At 48.9% G+C, this 25,118-nt stretch overlaps 1 protein-coding gene across 1 annotated transcript in view; it reads left to right on the top strand.

The window, feature by feature from the left end:
* The first annotated feature begins 4,477 nt into the window (after window positions 1–4,477).
* The window catches only part of DPH6 (diphthamine biosynthesis 6), a 121,522-nt gene continuing 100,881 nt past the window's right edge, over window positions 4,478–25,118 (top strand). Inside the window, exons 1-3 of the mRNA XM_073577869.1 lie at window positions 4,478–4,658; window positions 6,133–6,227; window positions 19,405–19,592. Coding sequence (XP_073433970.1) covers window positions 4,636–4,658; window positions 6,133–6,227; window positions 19,405–19,592 — 306 coding nt within the window. The 5' untranslated portion in view covers window positions 4,478–4,635. The remainder of the gene's footprint in view (window positions 4,659–6,132; window positions 6,228–19,404; window positions 19,593–25,118) is intronic.

Here is a 25,118-nt window from a genome sequence, read left to right as displayed (position 1 = left end):
TACGTTGGACATTAAAGACACTTTGTTTTCAACTTTCCTGTGGTCAATGCCTGTCTGTCACACTACACCAACTCCACTGCACTACAATATATATCAGGTCCTGCTTATATATTACTTACAACTATCCCCCTGTAATATATATACCTGTGTATTGTGTGCCTACAGATAAGCATTATATATATACTGTATACAGCTCTGGCAAAAATTAAGAGACGACTGCAACATTTTCAGTTTGTCTGATTTTTCTCTTTATAGGTATATTTTTGAGTAAAATGTTAATTGCTCTTTTATTCTATAAACTACTGACAGCATGTCTCCGAATTTCCAAGCACTAAATTTTGTATTTATTTTGAGAAAATGAGAAATGGCCAAAATAACAAAAATAACAAATAATGCTAAGAAAACAAGTGCATAATAATAATAATAATCTTTATATAGCGCCAACATATTCCGCAGCGCTTTACAGTTTAACAGTTTCAAAACACAAGTCATAAGTAACAACGTTGACAATACAATAATTAAAGCAAAATAAGACGACCCTGCTCGTGAGAGGTTACAATCTACAATGAGGTGGGGGAGATAAAAAGTACTGGTGTGTATTTACAATGATGTATTTACAATGATGGTCCAGCCATCTTGAGGGAGTGAGGGATAGATGGAGATAGTGAATGGGCTACACACGCACATTTACACATAAAATGACTTTGTTTAGTGAATGTGATAGGTCGCTCTGAACAAATGCGTTTTGAGGGAGCGCCTAAAACTGCAAATTGTGGATAGTCCTAATTTCTTGGGATAGAGTATTCCAGAGGATTGACGCAGTGCGGGATAAGTCTTGGAGTCCGGTGCGGGAGGTGCGGAATAGTGCAGATGTTAATCGAAAGTCGTTTGCAGAGCACAGTGGTCAGTTAGGCTGATAGACAGAAATGAGGGAGGAGATGTAGGGGGGTGCCGCACTGTGGAGAGCTTTGTGGGTGAGAACAAGTACTTTGAATTGGATCCTATAATGAATAGGCAGCCAATTTAAGGACTGGCGAAGAGCAGACGCGTCCCAGTATCGATTAGCCAGATGGCTGACCCTGGCTGCTGCATTAAATATGGACTGGAGAGGGGATAGTCGAGTAACGGGGAGGCCAATAAATAGAGCGTTACAGTAGTCCAGGCGGGAGTGGATCAAGGCGACAGTAAGGGTTTTTGTTTCCATGGTGAGAAAAGGGCGGATTCTAGAGATGTTCTTTAGGTGTAAGTGGCAAGAGCGGGTGAGAGATTGTATATGGGATGTGAAGGAAAGATTGGTGTCAAACATAACACCCAGAAAGCATGCCTGCTGCCGGGGTGTTATTATGGTGCCACCCACGGAGAGGGAAATGTCACATTTAGGGAGGTTAGTAGACCGCAGGAGCAGAATAAGTTCAGTTTTTGAGAGGTTAAGTTTCAGCTAGAGAGCGGACATGATGTTGGAAACTGCAGACAGACAGTCACTGGGGTAAGGTCAGAGGATGACGTGTATAGTTGTGTGTCATCAGCATAAAGATGGTACTGAAATCTAAATCTGCTGATGGTCTGTCCATTTGGGGCCATGTAGAGAGAGAAGAGAAGGGGGCCAAGGACTGAGCCCTGAGGTACCCCAACAGCGAGAGGAAGAGGAAATGACGTGGAGCCAGCGAACAAAACATTGAACTAGCGGTCAGAAAGATAGGAAGAGAACCAGGAGAGAGCGGTGTCCTTAATGCCTAGTGACTGGAGCCTAGAGAGTAGGAGACAGTGGTCAACAGTGTCGAAAGCTGCAGAAAGGTCGAGAAGAATGAGCAGAGAGTGGTCACCGTTACATTTTGCTGTCAGAAGGTCATTGGTAACTTTGATGAGTGCAGTTTCAGTTGAATGTAGGGTGAGGAAGCCGGACTGTGAAGGGTCTAAGAGGGAGTGAAGATTTAGAAACAACAATAATCATTTAGAAACAACAATACTAATGTTTGAACTCAGGAAGAGTTCAGAGATCAATATTTTGTGGAATTACCATGATTTTTAATCACAGCTTTCATGCGTTTGGCATGCTTTCCACCAGTCTTTCACACTGCTTTTAGGTGATCTTATGCCACTCCTGGTACAAAAATTTAAGCAGTTCTTTGTTTGATGGCTTGTGACTATCCATCTTCCTCTTGATTACATTCCAGAAGTTTTCAATGGAGTTCAGCTCTGAAGATTGGGCTAGCCATGACAGGGACTTGATGTGGTGGTCCTTCATCCACACATTGACTGACCTAGCTGTGTGGCACGGTGCATTGTCCTGCTGGAAAAAAACTGTACTCAGAGTTGGGGAACATTACCTGAGCAGAAGGAATCAACTGTTTTTCCAGAATAACCTTGTATGCAGCTTGATTCATACGTCGGTCGCAAAGATTAACCTTCCCAATTCCAGCCTTGCTGAAACATCCCCAGATCATCATTGATCCTCCACCAAATTTCACAGTGGGTGCAAGACACTGTGACTTGTACGCCTCTCCAGGTCTCCGTCTAACCATTAGACGGCCAGGTGTTGGGCAAAGCTGAAAATTAGACTCATCAGAGAAGATTACCTTACTCCAGTCCTCTATGGCGCAATCCTTATGGTCTTTGGCAAACGTCAGCCTGGCTGTCCTTTGCTTCTCATTGATGAAAGGCTTTTTTTCTACCTTTTCCTGCCTCTAGGAGCCTGTTATGAACTATTTTTGCTGTGCACTTCACCCTGCCATTTGCCATTCCTTTTGTAGGTCACTTGATGTCATCCTGCGGTTGTTGAGTGACACTCGAATAAGATGACGGTCATCCCGGTCAGTGGAGAGTCGCTTTCGCCCTCTGCCAGTCTGTAGCTTTGTTGTCCCCAAAGTCTGCTGCTTGACCATGTTGGAATGGACTGCCGTCTTAGAAATTTTAAGGATGGAGGCAACATGAGGCTCGCTGTATCCCTCTGCTACTAAAGTCAGAATTGAGTCCTTCTTTTCCTCCCTCGACTTTTCTTTTCAACTCCTTTCGCATGGTTAAAAGTTATTTTTTCATTCCTATTACTTTTGGAATATTACTAGCACTTGTTTTGCCATCCAGCTTGTCCAATTGCAAGAGGTTTGTGAATACCATAGCAGGGTTTTTTATACTTATCTTCGTTAAATAAGATTTGGTTCAGGTGATCACCTAATCAGAAGCACATTAAGTAGAATGAGGTGTACTCTGGTTGGAATTCAACTGACACTGGAATTTCCTCCTTTTTCACCTCTAGCTTTCTAAAACTCAATGTAGACAAAACTGAACTCATTATCTTTCCTCCATCTCACGTATCTTCCCTACCCGTTCTACCTATTATGGTAAACGGCATCACGTTTTCTCCCGCAGATGAAATCCGCTGCCTCGGAGTAACTCTCGACTCTGCCCTGTCCTTCAAACCACACGCCCAAACTCTTGCCACCTCCTGTCGCCTCCAACTCAAAAATATTTCCAGAATCCGTCCCTTCCTCAGCCCTCAATCTACTAAAACTCTTATTCATGCCCTCTTCATCTCCCGCCTTGACTACTGCAACACTCTCCTCTGTGGCCCCCGTTAACTCTCGTGCACCACTCCCGTCTGTCCTCAACTCTGCTGCCCGACTAATCCACCTCTCTCCTCGCTACTCCCCTGTCTCTCCCCTCTGCAAATCCTTCCACTGGCTCCCAATTCCCCAACGAATCCAGTTCAAACTACTAACACTGACTTACAAAGCCATCCACAACCTTTCCTCTCCCTATATCTCTGAACTAATCTCCCAATATCTTCCCTCACGTAATCTTTGATCTTCCCAAGACCTCCTACTCTCCTCCACACGTATTCGTTCCTCACACAACCGCCTCCAAGATTTCTCCCGAATATCCCCTATCCTCTGGAATGCCATGCCACAACACGTCCGATTATCCACCACCCTCGGATCCTTCAAACGGAACCTGAAAACCCATCTTTTCAGGAAAGCTTACAGCCTGCAATGACCATTCTGCCGCCACACCACCGCCTGAGCTGCTACCGCCTCATCACCACCAGAGCTGCTGCACCCCCGACCTTCTGTCTCTTCCCCACTAGCCCATAGAATGTAAGTCCGCAAGGACAGGGTCCTCTCCCCTCTGTACCAGTCCGTCATTGTAAAGTTGTTTACTGTTGACGATATCTATAACTTTGCATGTAACCCACCTTCTCATGTACAGCACCATGGAATTAATGGGGCTATATAAATAAATAATAATGGAATGGCTGTGAGAAATGTACAGAAGCTGATTTTTATACAACTGTGCAGTGGTCTCTTAATTTTTGAGCTGTATAAATAAGGCCCTGCTTATATACATTACATAGAATTATCCCCTGTATAATGTATATACCGGTGTACTGGGCACCTACAGATTACATACAGACACGTATATAGATGACACATTAGCGCGCCCTGTCTCATTATAATGGCGGTAAAACTCTCTCTCTACATTTGAACCTCCCGCTCACCGTCCGAACAGCGATCACGTGGTACGATCATGTGCTCGTGACGTCACGAAGGTCCTGTTACTGAGGATAACACTTCTCTGTAGCTGCGGAGTCCACATGTTCAGACATCTGCGATTTTGTAGCCGCAGCTGCCGGTTTCCGATATGAGGGTGGTGGCGCTGATCAGGTGATTTATTCTATATATACCTACGCCAGTCATTCTGTGCAGCTTGTCACCTAAAGAACTACAATTCCCATCGTGACCCGCAAACTTATAGTGACACGCAGCTGAAGTGCCCGTCCATGTGCCCCTGCCTGTGGCAGTAGGAGTACTGCACTTCCCCTATGTCTGCATCCCTGAGATCCCCATAAGGACCTGTGTCAGCTGCTCTGGGACATGTAGTTCCCCATTACTATCATACCTGACGTCAGTGGCTTTTTTTTCTGTGTACTTCTGGGATCTGTAGTACCACAGGTTGTCTGTGTCACATATGTATGGTCACGTGTCAGTGGACCCAGTCATTGTAGCTAGGGATGAGCGAGTATACTTGTTAGGATTCGGTACTCGAATGCTGGCGTGTATTTCACTACTCGCCTCGCAATATTCGGCACAGCCCAGCTCGGTCCCCGCACAGCCCAGCTCGGTCCCCACACAGTCCGGCACAGCCCGGCACAGTCCCCGCACAGCCCGACTCGGTCCCCGCACAGTCCGGCACGGTCCCCGCACAGCCCGGCACAGTCCCCGCACAGCCCGGCACAGTCCCCGCACAGCCCGGCACAGTCCCCGCACAGCCCGGCACAGTCCCCGCACAGCCCGGCACAGTCCCCGCACAGCCCGGCACAGTCCCCGCACAGCCCGGCTCGGTCCCCGCACAGCCCAGCTCGGTCCCGGCACAGTCCCCGCACAGCCCGTCACGGTCCCCGCACAGCCCAGCTCGGTCCCCGCACAGCCCGGCTCGGTCTCCGCACAGTCCCGCACAACCGAGCATAGCCTGGCACAGTCCCCGCACAGCACAGTCCCCGCACAGCCCAGTCCCCGCACAGCCTGGCACAGTCCCCGCTCAGCTCAGTCCCCGCACAGCCTGGAACGGTCCCCGCACAGCCCGGCACAGTCCCCGCACAGCCCAGCTCGGTCCCCGCACAGCCTGGCACAGTCCCTGCACAGCCCAGCTCGGTCTCCGCACAGTCCCACACAACCCAGCACAGCTCAGCACAGTCCCAGCACAGCCCAGCTCGGTCCCCGCACAGCCTGGCACAGTCCCCGCACAGCCCAGCTCGGTCTCCGCACAGTCCCGCACAACCTGACACAGTCCCCGCACAGCACAGCCCAGCTCGGTCCCCGCACAGCCTGGCACAGTCCCCGCACAGCCTGGCACAGTCCCGCACAGCCCAGCTCGGTCCCCACACAGTCCATGCACAGCCCGGCACCGTCCCGCACAGCCTGGCACGGTCCCCGCACAGCTCAGCACAGTCCCGCACAGCTCAGCACAGTCCCGCACAGCCCAGCCCAGTCCCACACATCCCATTACTCGCATTTCCTATAGACTTACATTGGACTCGTTACAAGTACCCGAGTATTAGGAGCTACTCGTAACAAGTACAGCAAGTCCGAGTATTTCACTACTCGCTCATCCCTAATTGTGGCTCCTCTTGTATTTCAGTGGAGGGAAGGACAGCTGCTACAACATGATGCAGTGTGTTACCGCCGGCCACCAGATCGTCGCCCTCGCCAATCTCCGTCCCCCGGAGAGTGCAGGTAAGCTGCACAGCAATCAGTGACCAGTATGGGGGGGTCCATCCGGCCCCGGGGGATCATTGCTGCTGGTCATACACCATGCAGGCAGGAATCACACAGTCTGCATGTGTAGGGTAAGGCCATGGTCAGCCGCTGACAATCCCTTCTGTCGGCGGTCACCAGCCACTGACAGTCCCTTCTGTCGGCGGTCACCAGCCACTGACAGTCCCTTCTGTCGGCGGTCACCAGCCACTGACAGTCCCTTCTGTCGGCGGTCACCAGCCACTGACAGTCCCTTCTGTCGGCGGTCACCAGCCACTGACAGTCCCTTCTGTCGGCGGTCATCCACACCTATGAGGGGATTGTTATCCCAGCATGATCCAGGACTGACATGTGATTGCTGCTTTATTCTGTACAGGGTACCAGTCCATGTCTTTCGATGTGTCCTCTACCCACCAACAGGCATAATCGTTGCAATTCAAATGTAGGTCAACATTTGTGGTATGTGTGTGTACACTGGTAGCCTATGGCTATACAATTATGCTCAAAAGTTTACATACCCCAACAGAATTGTTGCTTTCTTTGCCTTTTTTCAGAGAATATGAATGGTAACACTCCACTCTTGGTTAGTGGTTGGGTGAAGCCATTTATTGTCAAAACTACTGTGTTTTCTCTTTTTAAGTCATGAGAATCCAAAACATCCAAGTGACTCTGATCTAAAGTTTACATACCCTGGTGATTTTGGCCTGATAACACGCACAGAGGTTGACACAAATGGGTTTGAATGTGTGACGGACTCAGCTCCTGCTGAGCCCATCTTTTGAGTGGAACCTTGGGACTAGCCTAGAAACATGCAAGACAGCACAATAGGAAAGAGTCTAGCAGCGGAGCGTAGGCCGAAGCCCAGAGCCGGGCCAAGGAAGGACCTTGGGACTAGACATGGAAAAGAACACAAACTGAAAGAGAGGAGGAATGGTGCGTGTGCCAGGGAACACTACAGAGCACCATAGCAGAGAGAGCGAGGCAGAGCAAGCAAAGACTGAGACCATAGGGAGGAACAAGGCATAGCGAAAACAGGCAAGGCAGAGAATAACAGAAGGACTACAAGTCCAAGCAGGACAAGGACGAACATGGCACAACAGACAAACATAAGACAAGGCACGGGACAAGAGATGGAGTACGAGCACGGAGCGTGTGCAGAGAAGCACGACAGAGCAGAGTGCAAGGGCACAGAATAGAGGGAGCGCCCCACAGACCAAGCAGCCATGCAGAGACACAACACAATACTCAGGCCCTGAGCATAGGAAGGGGCGGCCAGATATAGGGCATAGCACCTCCTCTTCCAGGTCAGGACCATGGGAGCACTTCCGGGTTCAGATCCACAGGATAACAGAGCATAGTCACATGATCAGAGTTCCAGACATGACGAGACAACTGCAGAATCAGTGCTGAAACCTAGATAGGTCACATGATCAGAGTTCAAGACATGACGAGATGATCGCCGAACCAGACAGTGCAGGATCCTAGGAAAGGTCACATGATCAGCGTTTCAGACATGACGAGATGATTGCAGAACCAGACAGTGCAGGATCCAGGCAGGAACACATGGTCAGGAATCCTAGACATGACGAGAAGATCACAGAAGGCAGAGCAGAAACGCAGGCATCCTGCAGCTCAGACATGAGGTGAGTGTGCACACTGCTCTAGTGAACATGCAAGACAGCAGACAAGATATGCACATCGCTCCAGGAGTTCTTGAGACAAAACAGACATGGCAGACATGACAAACATGGCGGACATGGCAGTACCCCCCTCCTTAAGCCCCCTCTTACCGGGGCTGGAAAGAAGAAAAGCAGAAACCAGAGTTAAGTACAAACCACTCCAACAATGTTGATCCGACATCTGAAACGGACACCTGCACCGGTCAAGACACAGGAGCCTGTTATGATTGAGTCTCCGTAGGAGGCAAAAATAGAAATGCTAGCTAAGTCCAGAAAACCAGAGAAGTTGGCAGCTATCGGATTGCAGACCCCTGAACCTATCAACACAACTAGCAGTAGCCGTGGGGGGCTCCTACGATGCCCTAGGCCCCTCGATCACAGCCGGAGGACTACATAGCCTAAAGACAGAAAGGGAAATCTAAACTGCCCCAGAGCAGACCACAAAGCAAAAGGCAGCCCCCCACATATAATGACGGTGAAGCAAGAAGAAAGAACAAAACACAGACAGAAAGATAGACTGAGCAAAGATGGGGCCCAAGCTAGCTTAGATAGGAAAGGACAGGAAGGCTGCTGTCTGCAATCCGTGAAAAACCCTATGAAAATAAGAGCCGACAAACTGACAGTAAAAAAGGCCCTGAAGACGCTAGGCTTCAAAAAAGGCTATGTCAGTACTCAGGAATATTCTGAAGACAGAGCAACAGGCAAAAGGAGATTCAGCTCACCCCAGCAGGGAATGGCAGAATCCAGAAAAGCAAGGAAAACAAAACACTAATGCAAAAAGGCAAAGCAGAAATCTTAGCTTTAGATGAGCAGGAATCAGACTGGTTTCCTAGAAGTTCACAGAGAAATCACCCGCAGGCCAGAAGGGCGTCGGCAGCCTTATATCCAGTCATTAACTCCACTCAGCCAGTCATCATCATCAGCCCCAGGTGTTTGACAATCAGGCTCACTACCTTTCTTCACCAGAAGAGGGAGTTCCTCGGGCCTCAGTAGTGAAGGGGAAAATGAACTCACAACAGGAGCCGCTGACGAGACACGAAGATCCAGTGGGGAGGACTGCGGGTAGACAAGCAAGTCTTCTTACTCTGGCTGCCATAATTTCCAAACGAGTTCAGAGGTCAAGGGCCGGGTCTGATTTACATCAGAAGAGTGGCCGGGGTACCGCCATTTTTGGGAGAGTCCAGGAGACAGAGCAGATCAGATTCTACAACAGACGGGTCATCAGACGGGTAGCCGAGGTACCAGCGGAGTCTATGGCCTGAGTATTCTGTGACGGACTCAGCTCCTGCTGAGCCCATCTTTTGAGTGGACCCTCTGGGTCGTGGCACCCACCCACCTAGGGCGAGCTTACCTTGTGAGAAACCACCCCCTATACAGGGAGCGTCAGGGGCAAGACCAAGGGGGTGAGCCACCACGACTGCTGGGACCAGACGGCCGGCTCAGGGGACACTATTGAGTGTCTGGCAACAGGACGAGCAAGAAGCAAGACAAGACGTAGGTGCAAGGTATCTTCATTAGGATAACTCAGGATCACATACAGTGCAAAAACGTGAGAAAGCAAACACGGAAAGGTGTGTGCGTGGGCACGCCAAGGTCCATAGCATGGTACGTGCCAGGTGGCACGCCTAGATACAGGTAACGGCAAGATGGCATCGGACTCCGGACTGCTGGCAACGATCGACATCATCAAGGCATCAGGCTGCGGACATCAGCTCCGGACTTCAGGCCGCAGTCATCCAGCTCATGATCTCTGGCAGCGATCGGCAGGTTCCGGTTATCCGGCAGGCAAACCAGGTTTCAGGCAAGGAGGCACGACAGATATCCAAGCAGGGTGCGTGTTAGGGAACACGCCATGGTCCAAGGCTAGGTGCGTGTGTAGGGGACACGCCAGGGTTCAAGGCTAGGTGCGAGACAAGGTGCGTGTGTAGGGGACACGCCAGGGTTCAAGACTAGGTGCGTGTGTAGGGGACATGCCAGGGTTCACAAAACAAGACAGGGTGCGTGTGTAGAGACACGCCAAGGCACGAGGTACAAGACAGAGTGCGTCTAGAGACACGCCAAGGCACAAGGTACAAGACAGGGTGCGTGTAGAGACACGCCAAGGCACAAGGTCACAAGGCAGAGTCCTGCACATGCAGAGAGGCACGCCAGGATCAGGCGAGGCAGAGTCCTGCGCGTGCAGAGAGGCACGCCAGGATCAGGCGAGGCAGAGTCCTGCACGTGCAGAGTGGCACGCCAGGATCAGGCGAGGCAGAGTCCTGCACGTGCAGAGTGGCACGCCAGGGACAGGCGAGGCAGAGTCCTGCGCGTGCAGAGAGGCACGCCAGGGACAGGCGAGGCAGAGTCCTGCGCGTGCAGAGAGGCACGCCAGGGTCAGGTTTCAGGACAGGGGTAGGGCCTGTGCGTGCAAGAGGGCACGACAGGGGACATGGCAAAGCCTGCGTGTACTTTTACAGAAGCACAGGGAGGTATGCCATGGGCAGGCGAGGGCCTGTGCGTGCTTTAGAGAGCACGCAGAGTACAGTGCGGAAACAGCGTGAAGTGCAAGGGAACACAGAGGGCACGGCTGGGGCACTGGCTAGCTGATCGGGTTAGAAAGAAACCAGGCAGAGCTTAGGCAGAGTACGGAACCAGGAACGGAAGCATAGGCAGAAACACGGAGCAAGAACAGAGCTAGCAGCGGAGCGTAGGCAGAAGCCCAGAGCCGGGCCAAGGGAGAACCTTGGGACTAGCCTAGAAACATGCAAGACAGCACAATAGGAAAGAGTCTAGCAGCGGAGCGTAGGCCGAAGCCCAGAGCCGGGCCAAGGAAGGACCTTGGGACTAGACATGGAAAAGAACACAAACTGAAAGAGAGGAGGAATGGTGCGTGTGCCAGGGAGCACTACAGAGCACCATAGCAGAGAGAGCGAGGCAGAGCAAGCAAAGACTGAGACCATAGGGAGGAACAAGGCAGAGCAAGGCAAGGTACGGAACAAGGCATAGCGAAAACAGGCAAGGCAGAGAATAACAGAAGGACTACAAGTCCAAGCAGGACAAGGACGAACATGGCACAACAGACAAACATAAGACAAGGCACGGGACAAGAGATGGAGTACGAGCACGGAGCGTGTGCAGAGAAGCACGACAGAGCAGAGTGCAAGGGCCCAGAATAGAGGGAGCGCCCCACAGACCAAGCAGCCATGCAGAGACACAACACAATACTCAGGCCCTGAGCATAGGAAGGGGCGGCCAGATATAGGGCATAGCACCTCCTCTTCCAGGTCAGGACCATGGGAGCACTTCCGGGTTCAGATCCACAGGATAACAGAGCATAGTCACATGATCAGAGTTCCAGACATGACGAGACAACTGCAGAATCAGTGCTGAAACCTAGATAGGTCACATGATCAGAGTTCCAGACATGACGAGATGATCGCCGAACCAGACAGTGCAGGATCCTAGGAAAGGTCACATGATCAGCGTTTCAGACATGACGAGATGATTATAGAAGGCAGAGCAGAAACGCAGGCATCCTGCAGCTCAGACATGAGGTGAGTGTGCACACTGCTGTAGTGAACATGCAGGACAGCAGACAAGATATGCACATCGCTCCAGGAGTTCTTGAGACAAAACAGACATGGCAGACATGACAAACATGGCGGACATGACAGAATGGCTCCTAAAGCTAACATCCTCACCTGTGACAAATGCTAGGAAAATTGTTCAGCATGCAATGAAAAACCCACAAATAACATCAGCTGAAATACTGGACTCTCTGAAAACTAGCGGTGTCACTGTTTCAAAATGCATAATAAAGAGGCACTTAAATGGGCTGCATGGTCGACTCGCCAGAAGAAAGCCATTCCTGCACAAGCGCCACGAAGTATCTCGCCTACAATATGCAAAACAGCACAGAGACAAGCCTCAAAACTACTGGATCAAGGTAATTTGGAGTGATGAGACCAAAATTGAACTTTTTGGCCACAACCATAAACGTTACATTTGGAGAGAGGTCAACAAAGCTTATGATGAAAAGAACACCATTCCTACTGTGAAGCACAGAGGTGGATCGTTGATGTTTTGGGGATGTGTGAGATACAAAGGCACAGGAAACTTGGTCAAAGTTGAAGGAAAGATGAATGCAGCACATTATCAGCAAATACTGGAGGCAAATTTGCAATCATCAGCCCAGAAGCTGCGCATGGGACGTACTTGGATGTTCCAACATGACAACGATCCAAAACACAAGGCCAAGTCGACCTGTCATTGGCTACAGCAGAACAAAGTGAAGGTTCTGGAGTGGCCATCTCAGTCTCCTGACATCAATATCATTGAGCCACTCTAGGGAGATATCAAGCGCGCAGTTCATGCTAGACAGCCCAGGAATTTACAGGATCTGGAGGATTTTTGCCAAGAAGAGTGGGCAGCTTTACCATCTGAGAAAATAAAGAACCTCATCCACAACTACCACAAAAGACTTCAAGCTGTCATTGATGTTAGAAGGGGCAATACACGGTATTAAGAAATGGGGTATGTAAACTTTTGATCAGGGTCATTTTGCTTTCTTCTGGCGACTCGACCATGCAGCCCATTTTTTTTTTCAAGTGCCTCCTTATTGTGCTTCTTGAAACAGCCACACCGCTAGTTTTCAGAGTCCAGTATTTCTGCTGATGTTATTTGCGGGTTTTTCTTTGCATCCCGGACAATTTTCCTGGCATTTGTCACAGGTCACAGGTGAGGATTTTATCTTTAGTAGCCATTCAAACCCATTTGTGTCAACTTCTGTACATGTTATCAGGCCAAAATCAACAGGGTATGTGAACTTTTGATCAGGGTCATTTGGATGTTTTGGGATGTCATTATGATTTACAAAGAGAAAACACAGTAGTTTGACAATAAATGGCTTCACCCAAATACTAATCATAAGTGGAGGAAAAGTTTTGGTGTTATCATTCATATTCTCTGAAAAAAGGCCAAGTAAGCAAAAATTCTTCCAGGGTACACTACCGTTCCAAATTTTGGGGTTACCCAGACAATTTTGTGTTTTCCCTCAAAACTCATACTTTTATTAATCAAATGAGTTGCCAAATGAATTTAAAATCTAGTCCAGACGTTGACAAGGTTTGAAAAAAAGATTTTTATTTGAAATAATAATTTTCTCCTTCAAACTTTGCTTTCGCCATGAATGCTCCCTTTGCAGCAATTGCAGCAATGCAGACCTTTGGCATTCTAGCAGTTAATTGGCTGAGGTAATCTGGATAAATTTCACCCCAAGCTTCCAGAAGACCCTCCCACAAGTTGGTTTGGCTTGATAGGCACGTTTTGCGTACCATACGGTCAAGCTGCTCCCACAACAGCTCAATGGGGTTGAGATCTGGTGACTGCGCTGGCCACTCCAGTACAGATAGAACACCAGCTGCCTGCTTCTTCCCTAAATAGTTCTTGCATAATTTGGAGGTTTGCTTTGGGTCATTGTCCTGTTGTAGGATGAAATTGGCTCCAATCAAGCGCTGTCCACAGGGTATGGCATGGTGTTGCAAAATGAAGTGATGGCCTTCCTTATTCAAAATCCCTTTTACCTTGTACAAATCTCCCACTTTACCAGCATCAAAGAAACCCCAGACCATCACAATACCTCCCCCATGCTTGACAGATGGCGTCAGGCACTCTTCCAGCATCTTTTCAGTTGTTCTGCGTCTCACAAATGTTCTTCTGTGTGATCCAAACACCTCAAACTTGGATTCATCTGTCCATAACACTTTTGAACAATCTTCCTCTGTCCAATGTATGTGTTCTTTTGCCCATATTAATCTTTTTCATTTATTAGCCAGTCTCAGATAGGGCTTTTTCTTTGCCACTCTGCCCTGAAGGCCAGTATCCTGGAGTCGCCTCTTCACTGTAGACGTTGACATTGGCATTTTGTGTGTACTATTTAATAAAGCTGCCAGTTGAGAACCTGTGAGGCGTCGATTTCTCAAGCTACAGACTCTAATGTACTTGTCTTGTTGTTCAGTTGTGCAGCGGGGCCTCCCACTTCTCTTTCTACTCTGGCTAGAGCCTGTTTGTGCTCTCCTCTGAAGGGAGTAGTAAACACCGTTGTAGGAAATCTTCAGTTTCTTGGCAACTTCTCGCATGAAGTAGCCTTCATTTCTAAAAACAAGAATAGACTCTTGAGCTTCACATGAAAGTTCTTTTTTTCTGGCCATTTTGAGAGTTTAATGGAACCAACAAATGTAATGCTCCAGATTCTCAACTAGCTCAAAGGAAGGTCAGGTTTATAGCTTCTCTAATCAGCCAAACTGTTTTCAGCTGTGCTAACATACTTGCACAAGGGTTTTCAAGGGTACTCTAACCATCCATTAGCCTTCTTACACAGTTAGCAAACAGAAAGTACCATAAGAACACTGGAGTGATGGTTGTTGGAAATGGGCCTCTATACACCTATGAACATATTGCATTACAAACCCGACGTTTACAGCTAGAATATTCATTTACCAAATTAACAATGTATAGAGTGTGTTTCTGAATCATTTAATATTAGCTTCATTGGAAAAAAAACGTGCTTTTCTTTCAAAAATAATTAATTTTCTAAGTGACCCTAAACTTTTACATGGTAGTGTATGTAAACTTTTGAACACAACTGTTTCTCAGTCCCAGTCCAGACGGCCATATTTCACTGTATGTGGACTGCAATACGCGGCCTGAATGCTGGTCTCCTGATTCACTGCCTTAAAGACATGTATGAGGCTTTAAGTTTGGGTCAGGGGACCTGCATTCAGTCTGTGTATTGCATTCTGAATATGGACCATGAAATATGGGCATCTGAACTTGGACTTGCTCTTAAAACTGACCATATAGGCGTCTAGTGTACATGCACATACCATAAGTGTTAGCCAACATCCGAAATGCTTATGCCTGTATGAATGCGACCTTACTTGACGTGAACAGAGCCTTAAATAGGGGGCATTCTACTTCAATACTTACAGAGTTTTATTGTGATTATGTAAAGAGTTCAAATAAATACTGTATATAGATTTATTTTTTCAGGTGTCTGGATTGAAGATATCCGCATCGGTCCTGTGTCCTGCAGCTCCATTTATAGCCCAGATTTTTCTGGCATTTTCTGTTTTGGAACATCATCGATGCTGATTGTGAAGGCGATGAGGTATTCTCCTTTCAACACATAAGCCAGTCGTCTTCTCTGCGATGGCCAATACAAAGACAGGGAAGCGAGCTGGATCAGCTATTGAAATGAGCAGTCAGCCCCCTTCTCTCAGATCATTAATGATGTGCCAATTCCAGAAACTATTCTTATTGGTGGGCTCAGCGCTGAAGATGAAGCTGCAGATCTCAGGAAGCAAAGTATTAGTCTGGTTACATTCACACAATCATATTTTCTGTTTAAGTCCTAGCCATGAAAAAAAAAAACAGATAACGGTCAGACTAATGGATTTCCATAGGGCTTTTCAGATTACTTTTTTTTCTTCACTGTTCGAATATTCCTGGCAGCAGTAGTGTTTCATATTTCATATAAGACTCAACTATTCAAGTCTATGGAAGCTCAGAAATTGGATCCCACACAGGTCATCCGTATAGCATCCAATTTTTTCTGGTACATTGCAGTTCTTTAAAGGAGTTGTCCACTACTTGGCCCCCATAAAATAATAAAGCCTATTCTCTCCTCCCGTGCTGGCGCTGTTCCCGTGGTGTCGGCACTCGCTTTCCAGGGGGCTCTCGTGCGGTGTTGTGACCCCGGTGAGCCATCACCTCAGTGAGTGTAAGCTTTATTATTTTCCCGGGGCCAAGTGTGGGCTATGACAAGAAGTTGTCCTAGTAGTGGGCAATGTCTTTAACATAGGATACTGTAAATGGTCTAGTAAATTTTAATATCTGCTGATGTATAAAAATGGATGCCATGTGGATGACAGGTGAGAAAACATCACTTTTTCCTGGATGAAAATTGTACTGTTTTTTTTTATTTTTTGAACAAGTCTAAGTTCAGAAGAACGCTGAACTTTGCAGAACAGTCACATCTGCAAATTACAAACGTGTGTGGCTCCATGTGCTCATCCACCTACCGGACGGATGCAGGAGCTGGCTATCATTACATGCAATAGGACCTGATTCATTAAGACTGGTGTTACGCACAATCTCGCTACGCCAAATGTTGCTGAAATAAAAGGTGCCAAAATGTATTAAGTGGCACACGTCATCTCATGAATTTGGCGGCTATTCTAAGTGAGGCGCCCCTCCGTGCACCTTGCCAGAAATGCTACTCTAGTCATGGACTGGAGTAGTGTTACTGGCTTACAAAGTGCAGGCATGCTTGATTGGACAGGCGGGTATGACCACGCCTCGTTCCGACCTAGCTCCACTTATTTTGTCAAGAGTTGAGTCAAACTGGCGAATAACTGGCAAAAATTACACAATTTTTGTGCAGAAAAATAATGTGCAACTTTTCAAGTTTTCTATGCCATTTTTTTTTTTTTTTAAATAAAACTATGCTGAATCGGCCCCATATAGTGGTTACCCCCATGTGGATCTGAGGTCTGTTTGGAAGACGTTAGTGTCCACTAGCACATACCTGAAAACTGGCCCGACTGCAGTCGTTTGTGCAGTTTGTTGTGCGCACAGATGTGAACGTACCCTAATAAATCCTACAAGGGACACATCTTTGCAGTATAATTATTCCTGGCACAAGTATCCTTCCAGATTACATAGTGTTCATGAAAACTATAGTATGTTACATAATGATTACTCCTCTGTTAGGAATGACTCTGGTCCCAAGCTTGCCACAGGTAGCCACAAGCAGCCTGTGCCTGTAATATAGTGTGACCCTTCCCATGAGGATAATTGTCTGCCAGCTTTATCCTAAGATTTAGCTTTTATCACAGCTCAGTTAGGGATTCCACATCCACCACTTACACTTAAGAGGTCAAATAAAAAAGACAATATTTACCAGAGTAGTTGGAGGCACAATCAGAGGACGGCATACCTCCCAACTTATAAGGACAGGGAATAAACCATGTATTGTGCCATTAACACAGAAATTGTGCCCCTACTGAAGCCTCCCTTAGTGTTCTCACACACTTCATTGCTCCTTTAGTGGCCCTATAGAGTATGATGCCACTACTAAAGCCCCCTTAGTGTTCTCATGCACTATATAACACGTTTTGTGGCCTGTTAGAGTATGATGTCCCTACAGTGAATTACGCCACACAAATTGCCACCACAATACCCACAAACATGCACAGTGTCATGCCCTAACACAATAGAATGAGCCACTGTGCACTGAATCAATACAATGTCCCCTTCGCACACATTATCATGGACCCCCACAGACTCCCCATGGCCGAATAATATTGCATGCCCCACTTTTCAGTTTTTGACTTTCCACAAAAATTTAAAATAACCAATACATTTCGTTCAACTTCACAATTGTGTTCCACTTGTTGTTGATTCTTCACCAAAAATTTACGTTTGGTATCTTTATGTTTGAAGCATGATATGTGGGAAAAGGTTGAAAAGTTCCAATGGGCCGAATACTTTCGCAAGGCACTGTACAGTATATGGACCCCTACAGCCTCCCTGTTGTGAACACTCTTGACCTGACTTCTGAGTTTGGGCTCCCTCTGGTGGTTGCTCCGGGTAATTGAGCTGGTCGGGTTGACAGAAGTCAATCACCTGAAGACGATGATTGGAGGTCAGGTGTTACAGACTGGGAAGATTTAAGTAAACAAGCTTCTCTCAGTTGTTGCTGGTGATTTGGTTTTCTTCCTGTGAATTTTGAAGTCCTCTTGCCCCCTGCTTGGTCCTGCATCGCTTAGATAAGTTATTTGTTTGCTAGAATCTTTTTGCATTTGATCCAGTTTTTGCCTTTCTCTGCTTTCTGCTTTGCTGTGTGGGTTCAGCATTGTTCCCTGCTGGGACCAGTGCTGGACCCCATTCCATATGCCACAGCTTATGTCAGTCTGTTCAGTATTGCTAGTCCCCTGTTATATCAGTATCTTTTGTTTTGCGTCCAGTTCACACCACAGTTCCGATTTAGTGGGGGAGAGGTCGTGTGGCCTCAGTATTTTAGCATATCAGACGTGTTGGATTTTTCTTAGGTTTTTTGCGTGATTGCAGACAGTATCTTTTTCTGTCGTGTTTTAGCTAGACAGTTTGGGCCCCATCATTTGTTTACTCTATTTTCTGCCTGTGTTTGTGCCTCATCTTGTCTCACCGGCAATATATGTTTGGGGGCTATCTATTCCATTGGGGTTCTAATCCGGGGCAGTTTAGCGTTCCCCTTTCTTGCTTTAGGCTTAGTTAACTCTTTGGCTGTGCCGAGGCATCTAGGGTATTGTAGGTACGTCCCACGGCTAATTCTAGTTGTGTTGTCAGTTTTAGGGGTCTGCAATCCGGTTAGTTACGAACCTTTCTGGTTTTCTGGTTGCCTAGCTTATTCCCCGGCTATCCTCCTCGGTGACCTAATCATAACACTTCCCCATATACAGTATCATGGATCCCACAAGTACTGACAAGTTTAAAAATGACTCCCCTTGCCTTGTTCCTACAATCCCATATTCCAGCCTGTGTGGACTGAGGCTCCACCAAGCAGGTGCCATCTAATAACCTCTTCCCTCCTGATTTTCTGAGACTCAGACGAACATGAATGGTGGAGCAGAGAGCTGATGGCTCGCTCCTCCACCCTTCTACTCAACTGTATCTGCTTACTAAGGATGCAGTTACCGTTAAAATTCAGACACCTGATGGAAAGTTAGGGGAGCTCAGTAACCTCCTTCCTCCCACTGAAGACCCCCTCCTGCAACTTACAGGCCCCAGAGCGGCCACTTGGTCTGTCGCTATTAGAAGTACTCAACTATTTCCAAATTCCATTTCTGACCAATTACTGTTTTAGACGGGCTTCTCACACCTTGTTCTTTCTCCCGCTCAGCACTCTGGGGCTTTCATCTGAATAGCTGAAAAACGGTGTTCTGAGGGTTTCCCTATGTAGTCATTTAAATTAATGAGACAGAGTCTAAAATATGAATCTTTGGACTCCATTCCTGATGTGTTTATTTTTTTAACTGCATAATAAAGTATATTTTCCCCCATTCAAGTGAATGTATTCTGACCGTTCCCAGATGCAGCCAGTTATTTAGATGGAAGCCCCAGACAAATGGCCGAGTGGGCATAGAGAACAGTCTGTGAATCTGGCCTAAGGTGTCCTATGGAATCTTGTGTAGTGGCCATGACAACCTCTTCTGGTGTTCCCCCACACATTGATCAGCTGATTGTGGGGGTACCAGAAGTCAGACCCCACCAATCTGCTATTATCAACTTATCTTAAGACTCTAAATCCTGGTAAAACGATTCCAATCCTTTAAACCTCACGTTTGGAAACTTGTAGGTGCAGATTTTGCCAAAATATTTTAAGGATTTGTGCAACTTTAGAAATCCGCGGCGGCTCTCCCCCTATGTGACCCCTTATTGTGCTTTTGTCTGTGCAGTGGATGAAATGGACAGCTACATGTACCAGACTGTGGGCCACCAGGCCCTGGACCTTTACGCAGAAGCCATGGATCTGCCACTGTACCGTGCCACACTCAGCGGCTCCAGTTTAGCTACAGGAAGGGGGTATACGCCACGAGAAGGAGATGAGGTTGAAGATCTGTACCGCCTTCTGAAATTAGTTAAGGCAAGTATGTCATCCTTCACCTTATCTGCACTGCAAGCTAAAGATGGCGATATAGAAAACACCATAATCATTACAATAGAGCAATCTAATACCTGAGAGGGGGTCTGTCACCCCCAAAATCAGTATTAAATGATCTATAATGGGAACTCAGCCCATGTGGGACTCACACTAGCCCTGTGCCTGTTACTGGTGCCTTGGAATAATACCATTAATTTGCATTCAAATTCGGGGCTTATGTGCACTCTAGGCATGGACAAGAGCTCCGCTCAGTGTTGCGCACCCTTGGTCTGCATGTTGAGGGATTTTCCCCTGATTGACAGTGCTCGCTTCATAGAGCGAGTGCTTCCTGAACTGAGCCTGTATGTGTGTGCATGCGCACGGACACTGCCAGAGTCCGGCCACCTATAGGGTCAGTCCTGACATGCGCACAGTGTGAGTAGGTATGTTCTCCTTCATGGCTCTTCTTTGCAGACACTGTAGTCTTAGTGTACTGAGTGACATCCATTGAGAAGAGCCAGGGAGTAAAACGCTTCTGCCATGCTGTGCAGCTGGACCCGGGTAGTGTCCGTGCCCATGCGCACAAAAAGTGGGTTGTGTTCAGTCAGTGCTTGCTCTGTGAAGAGAACACTGTCAATCAGAAATGGGGAAGGCCCTCAACATGCAAAATGACTGGTGGTGATGGTTTACTTGGTCTGAGTCCTTGGTCGTGCCAATAATCCACCGAAGTCCCTTAATTTTGCATGAGAATATTAAGTTTTCTTAGGTACTGTTCCACTAACAGGTACAATCCTAGTATGATTCTTATATGTGCGAAGACCACTACATCACTTTATAGATCATTTAATATTAATTTTCTCGTTCGCCTTATTGGGGGACACAGATCATGGGTGTATGCTGCTGCCACTAGGAGGCTGACACTATGCACAGAAAAAGGTTAGCTCCTCCTCCGCAGTATACAGCCCACCGACCGGCACTAATTTCTTCAGTTTAGCTTAGTGTCAGTAGGAGGTGGACAAGGGTCTTTCATAGACCCATATCTACCTCAGTGTGTGTCGTTTTCTTTTCAGATCTTTCGGAGGGATACAGAGTGAAGAGTCACATCTGTAGTCCCACTATGAGACTGTGAGTACGGCGTGTACTGCCACCCCGTATCCTCACAGCTCTCCGATGCAGGACCAACAGCCTTCTCAGGTGGCCGCCAGCACGCATACGTGTCAGCGATCCAGATGGTCCTCGTCTCCCGTCTCCCAGTCGCATCCTCCATCAGCAGCTTCAGACATCCTTCAGGAGCGGTCGCTGTGGCGGTGCTGCGAGGCCTCCACGGCCGCCCCGCGCTTCCAGGCTGCCGCTGCATGTGCCCCACAGCCCGTTATTTTCACTTCAGCCAGGCTTCAGACAGCAGCGTTTGAGCTGCGATACCTCCGCGCCGCACCACGCTGACAGGCGGCCGCCGCACTTAATTTAGGCCCCGGCTTCAGTTTGGGCCTAGTCCAGCGTCGCGGCCACGCCCCCCGCCTTCATTCTCAGGCGGCTTTTCCTCCCGCCCATTCTAGGCCCGCCCACCGCCTCCCCTCCTGCTCCCAGGTGCCCTGAGGCAGCGATCAGCCCACCATTGTCAGCAGGCGGTGTCATGTTCAGCATCGGCGGTTAGCTCCGCCCATCCTCTCAGAAAAAGCGCGCTTCTTTCTCATGCTCCTTAGGCGGCCGCCATTTTCTCTCCTGTCCGGACTCTGTCAGCCGGACACTGCACTCTGCTGTGGCCCTGCAAATCCAGACGAGCTGTGCAGCATCGCGTACTGGGGTTATCCACAGGACAACAGACCGTGAGTAGCTCTGCTTCTGCAGACTGACACCCTCCTCCCTGTCCCCCAACCTTCTGGCACTCCTTCAGTGACTGTCCCTCATTATGTCTACCTCTAAGCCTGATCATGCTCGATCCCCTGCTATCACAGTCCGTGGCGGATCTTACTAAAGTGTCTCAGTCCCTAGTGACCGTTCTTCATAAGTTGCCCCTGGACACTTCTTCAGTATCCAGCAGGTTGCAAGAGGCTCCATCGGAGCCAGCCAGCATGAGCCACAAAAGATCCAGGCAGGATCTCCGGTCGGAATCCTCCCCTCGTCCCATCTCACCACATAGTCCTTCCCAGCAGTCTTCTTCCAGTGCCTCCTCACCCGAGTCAGGCGAAGCGTTCTCGGACGCGCCATCCGAAGAGATTTTAGAGCTGGATTCGGACCATGACGCGGACATGAAGGTTACAGTTCAGAACCTCATTGCAGCGATTAACCACAACTTCGAAATCACAGACTCCCCTGCGAAATCCTCAGATCAGGAGGTTTCGTTCAGACGGGCAGAAACACCTTCCAGAGTCTTCGCTTCGCACTCCGAGTTTGGCAAGCTTCTTAACAGGGAAAGAGAAAATCCGACCTTGCGCTTTCAAAGAGGGAAGCGCCTCGGCGTACTGTATCCATTTTCTCAAGAGCTCACCGACCACGTCGGCTTCCCCCTGTGTTGACGCTCCCGTGTCCAGATTATCTAACCACACGGTCCTCCCGATTTCAGGTGTGGCGTCTCTGAAAGATTCTAACGACAGGATCATAGAATCTTTAGCAAAGTCAGCATTCGAAGTGGCTGCGACGGTGCTAAACCCAGCCTTCGCTTCCACTTGGGTAGCAAAGGCCATAGCTACTTGGGCGGAGGATCTCCGCCAGGGCATTCTGGATAGGGCCCAACCAGAGCGATTGGCTGAGCTAGCCAACGAGATCTCCCATGCAGGGGATTATCTGGTCTCGGCCTCCTTGGACGTCGCGTCTTGCACAGCTCAAGCGTCTAGCAACGTTGTTGCAATCCAGCGTACAATTTGGCTCAAGGTTTGGCAGGCGGATTTGTCTTCAAAAAAGTCCCTTACCAATCTGCCTTTTCAGGGAGCGCGTCTTTTCGGATCCCAGCTGGACCAGATTATTAAAGACGCCACTGGAGGTACAAGCTCTCTTCTCCCCCAGTCCAAGTCTCGTAGACCTCCTCCAAGGCATCAGTTTCGGCCCTTTCGGTCTTTCCACCGCTTCGCGATAGCAGAAACCTTTTCCAACCAACAAAGGCTGCAAGCACTCCAGGATAGGAAGAAGGTCTCCTTCAAGCCCACTCCCTCCTGGCGGTCTCACTCCTCCCAGGGCAGATCCTCCAGATCTGGATGGTCCACATCAGCATGACTATCAACGAAACCCCGAGGCGCCTTCCCAACTGGGCGGTCGACTCCTTTTCTTCAGAGACGTCTGGCTTGCCTCAGAGGAGGACGCTTGGGTCAGTGAGGTTGTATCCTTAGGATACAAGATAGAGTTCGCTTCTCGGCCCCGGGATCGTTTCTTCGAGTCCCGACCTTCAAAGACCCTGCCTTAGTTCCGGGTTTCTTTGCATCCATCGCCTCCCTCCTCAGTTCCGGGGTGATCGTGCCCGTTCCCGAGTCAGAATGTTTCACAGGGTTTTATTCAAACCTGTTTGTAGTACCGAAAAAAGGTGGCGCGGTCCGGCCCATCCTGGACCTCAAGTTGCTGAACAGGAGAGTCCGCCTACGGCATTTCAGGATGGAGTCTCTTCGTTCAGTAATCGCTTCCATGGAGGCGCAGGAATTCATGTGCTCAATAGACATTCAAGATGCCTATATGCATGTTCCTATCTTTAACGGACATCAGAAATTCCTGCGTTTCGCGATTCACCAGAACCACTACCAGTTTGTCGCCCTGCCGTTCGGTCTCGCCACCGCACCCAGAGTATTTACAAAGATCATGGCGGCGTTGATGGCCTTGTTGAGGATCAGAGGTCTCGTCCTTTTTCCGTACCTCGACGACATTCTAATCAAAGCTCCGTCTTTTCACCAGACTCGCCAAAGTCTTTCAATCATTCTCGATACCCTGTCCAATTTCGGATGGTTGGTCAACACAAAATTCCTGCCTTGTTCCGACACAATGTCTTGTGTTTCTAGTCCTATTGTTCAACACCCATCGATCGAGGGTCTTTCTCCCGGAAGAGAAGTTGATCTCTCTGCGGCGAGATGTACGATCACAGCAGACCACACGGCTTTCATCTCTCCGGTCAGCCATGAAAGTCTTGGGAAAGATGGTGGCGACGGCCGATGCGGTTCCCTTTGCCCAATTTCACTCAAGACCACTTCAACAGGCCATCCTGTCTCGGTGGAACAAGTCTGTCCTTTCCCTGGACCGTCCAATTCGCCTTTCGCCCCGGGTCAAACAGTCCCTCAATTGGTGGCTGACGTCACCTCTTATTTCTCTAGGCCGGTCATTCCTTCCGATTCACTGGCAGATTGTGACAACGGACGCCAGCCTTCTCGGCTGGGGTGCAGTGTTTCGCAATCAGACTGTTCAGGGTCGGTGGTCGACTCAAGAGACAACTCGGCCTATCAATGTCCTCGAGATACGGGCGATTTATCTGTCTCTCATTCACTGGGAAAGGCTTCTCAGGGGTCTGCCAATCCGGATTCAGACAGACAATGCCACAGCGGTGGCATTTGTCAACCACCAAGGGGGGACTCGGAGTTCCTCAGCTCTAGCGGAAGTGTCCAAGATTCTTCACTGGGCAGAGGTCTCAGTCCCAGCGATATCCGTGGTGCACATTCCCAGAGTGGACAACTGGGCTGCCGATTTTCTCAGCCGCGAGGTTCTCGCGGCGGGAGAGTGGTCCTTACATCCGGACGTCTTCCATCAGCTTTGCCATCGTTGGGGGACTCCGGACGTAGATCTGCTGGCGTCTCGCATGAACAGGAAGGTCCCACAGTAAGTGTCCAGAGCCCGAGATCCTCTCACAGTGGGCACCGATGCTCTGACCATTTTCTGGTCTCAGTTCAAGCTCCCCTACCTGTTCCCTCGCCTTCCTTTTCTTCCCAAGCTGTTGAAGAAAATCAAGGGGAAGGGGTTCCGGTGATCCACATCGCTACGGATTGGCCCAGAAGATCTTGGTTCGCGGACGTCGTCAACCTGCTCATGGACGCCCGCTGGAAGCTTCCAGACAGAGCAGATCTGCTGTCTCAGGGTCAGATTTGCCACCCCAATTCTCGGCCACTCAATTTAACGGCGTGGCTGTTGATACCGCGATTCTGCAATGGTCAGGTTTTTTGGATCGGGTTATTCACACCATGATCCGGGCTAGAAAGCCTTCGTCTTCCAAAATTTATTGTCGTGCGTGGAAGGCCTATTTCGCTTGGTGCGAGGCCAATAACATTCCGCCCATGTCCTTTTCACTCCCTTCTGTCCTGGCGTTCCTCTAGACAGGCCTTGATGCGGCCTTGCCCTCAGCTCTTTAAAGGGGCAAGTCTTGGCGCTTTCCATTTTGTTCCAGAAGACGTTGGCCTCCCGTCCGCAGGTCAAGACCTTTCTTCAGGGAGTGGCACATGCGGCACCTCCGTCCCGTGCGCCGGTGGATCCATGGGATCTTAATCTGGTTCTCGATGTTCTACAAGGTCCACCCTTTGAACCTCTCAGGGAAGTTTCCCTATCCCTTCTCTCCTGGAAAGTAGC

This window comes from Dendrobates tinctorius, unplaced genomic scaffold (genome assembly GCF_039654945.1).
Source record: "Dendrobates tinctorius isolate UK_male_01 unplaced genomic scaffold, ASM3965494v1 ptg000057l, whole genome shotgun sequence".
Lineage (NCBI taxonomy): Eukaryota > Metazoa > Chordata > Amphibia > Anura > Dendrobatidae > Dendrobates > Dendrobates tinctorius.
The sequence above is the reverse complement of the archived record's forward strand: the minus strand, read 5'-3'. Positions and strand labels throughout refer to the sequence as shown.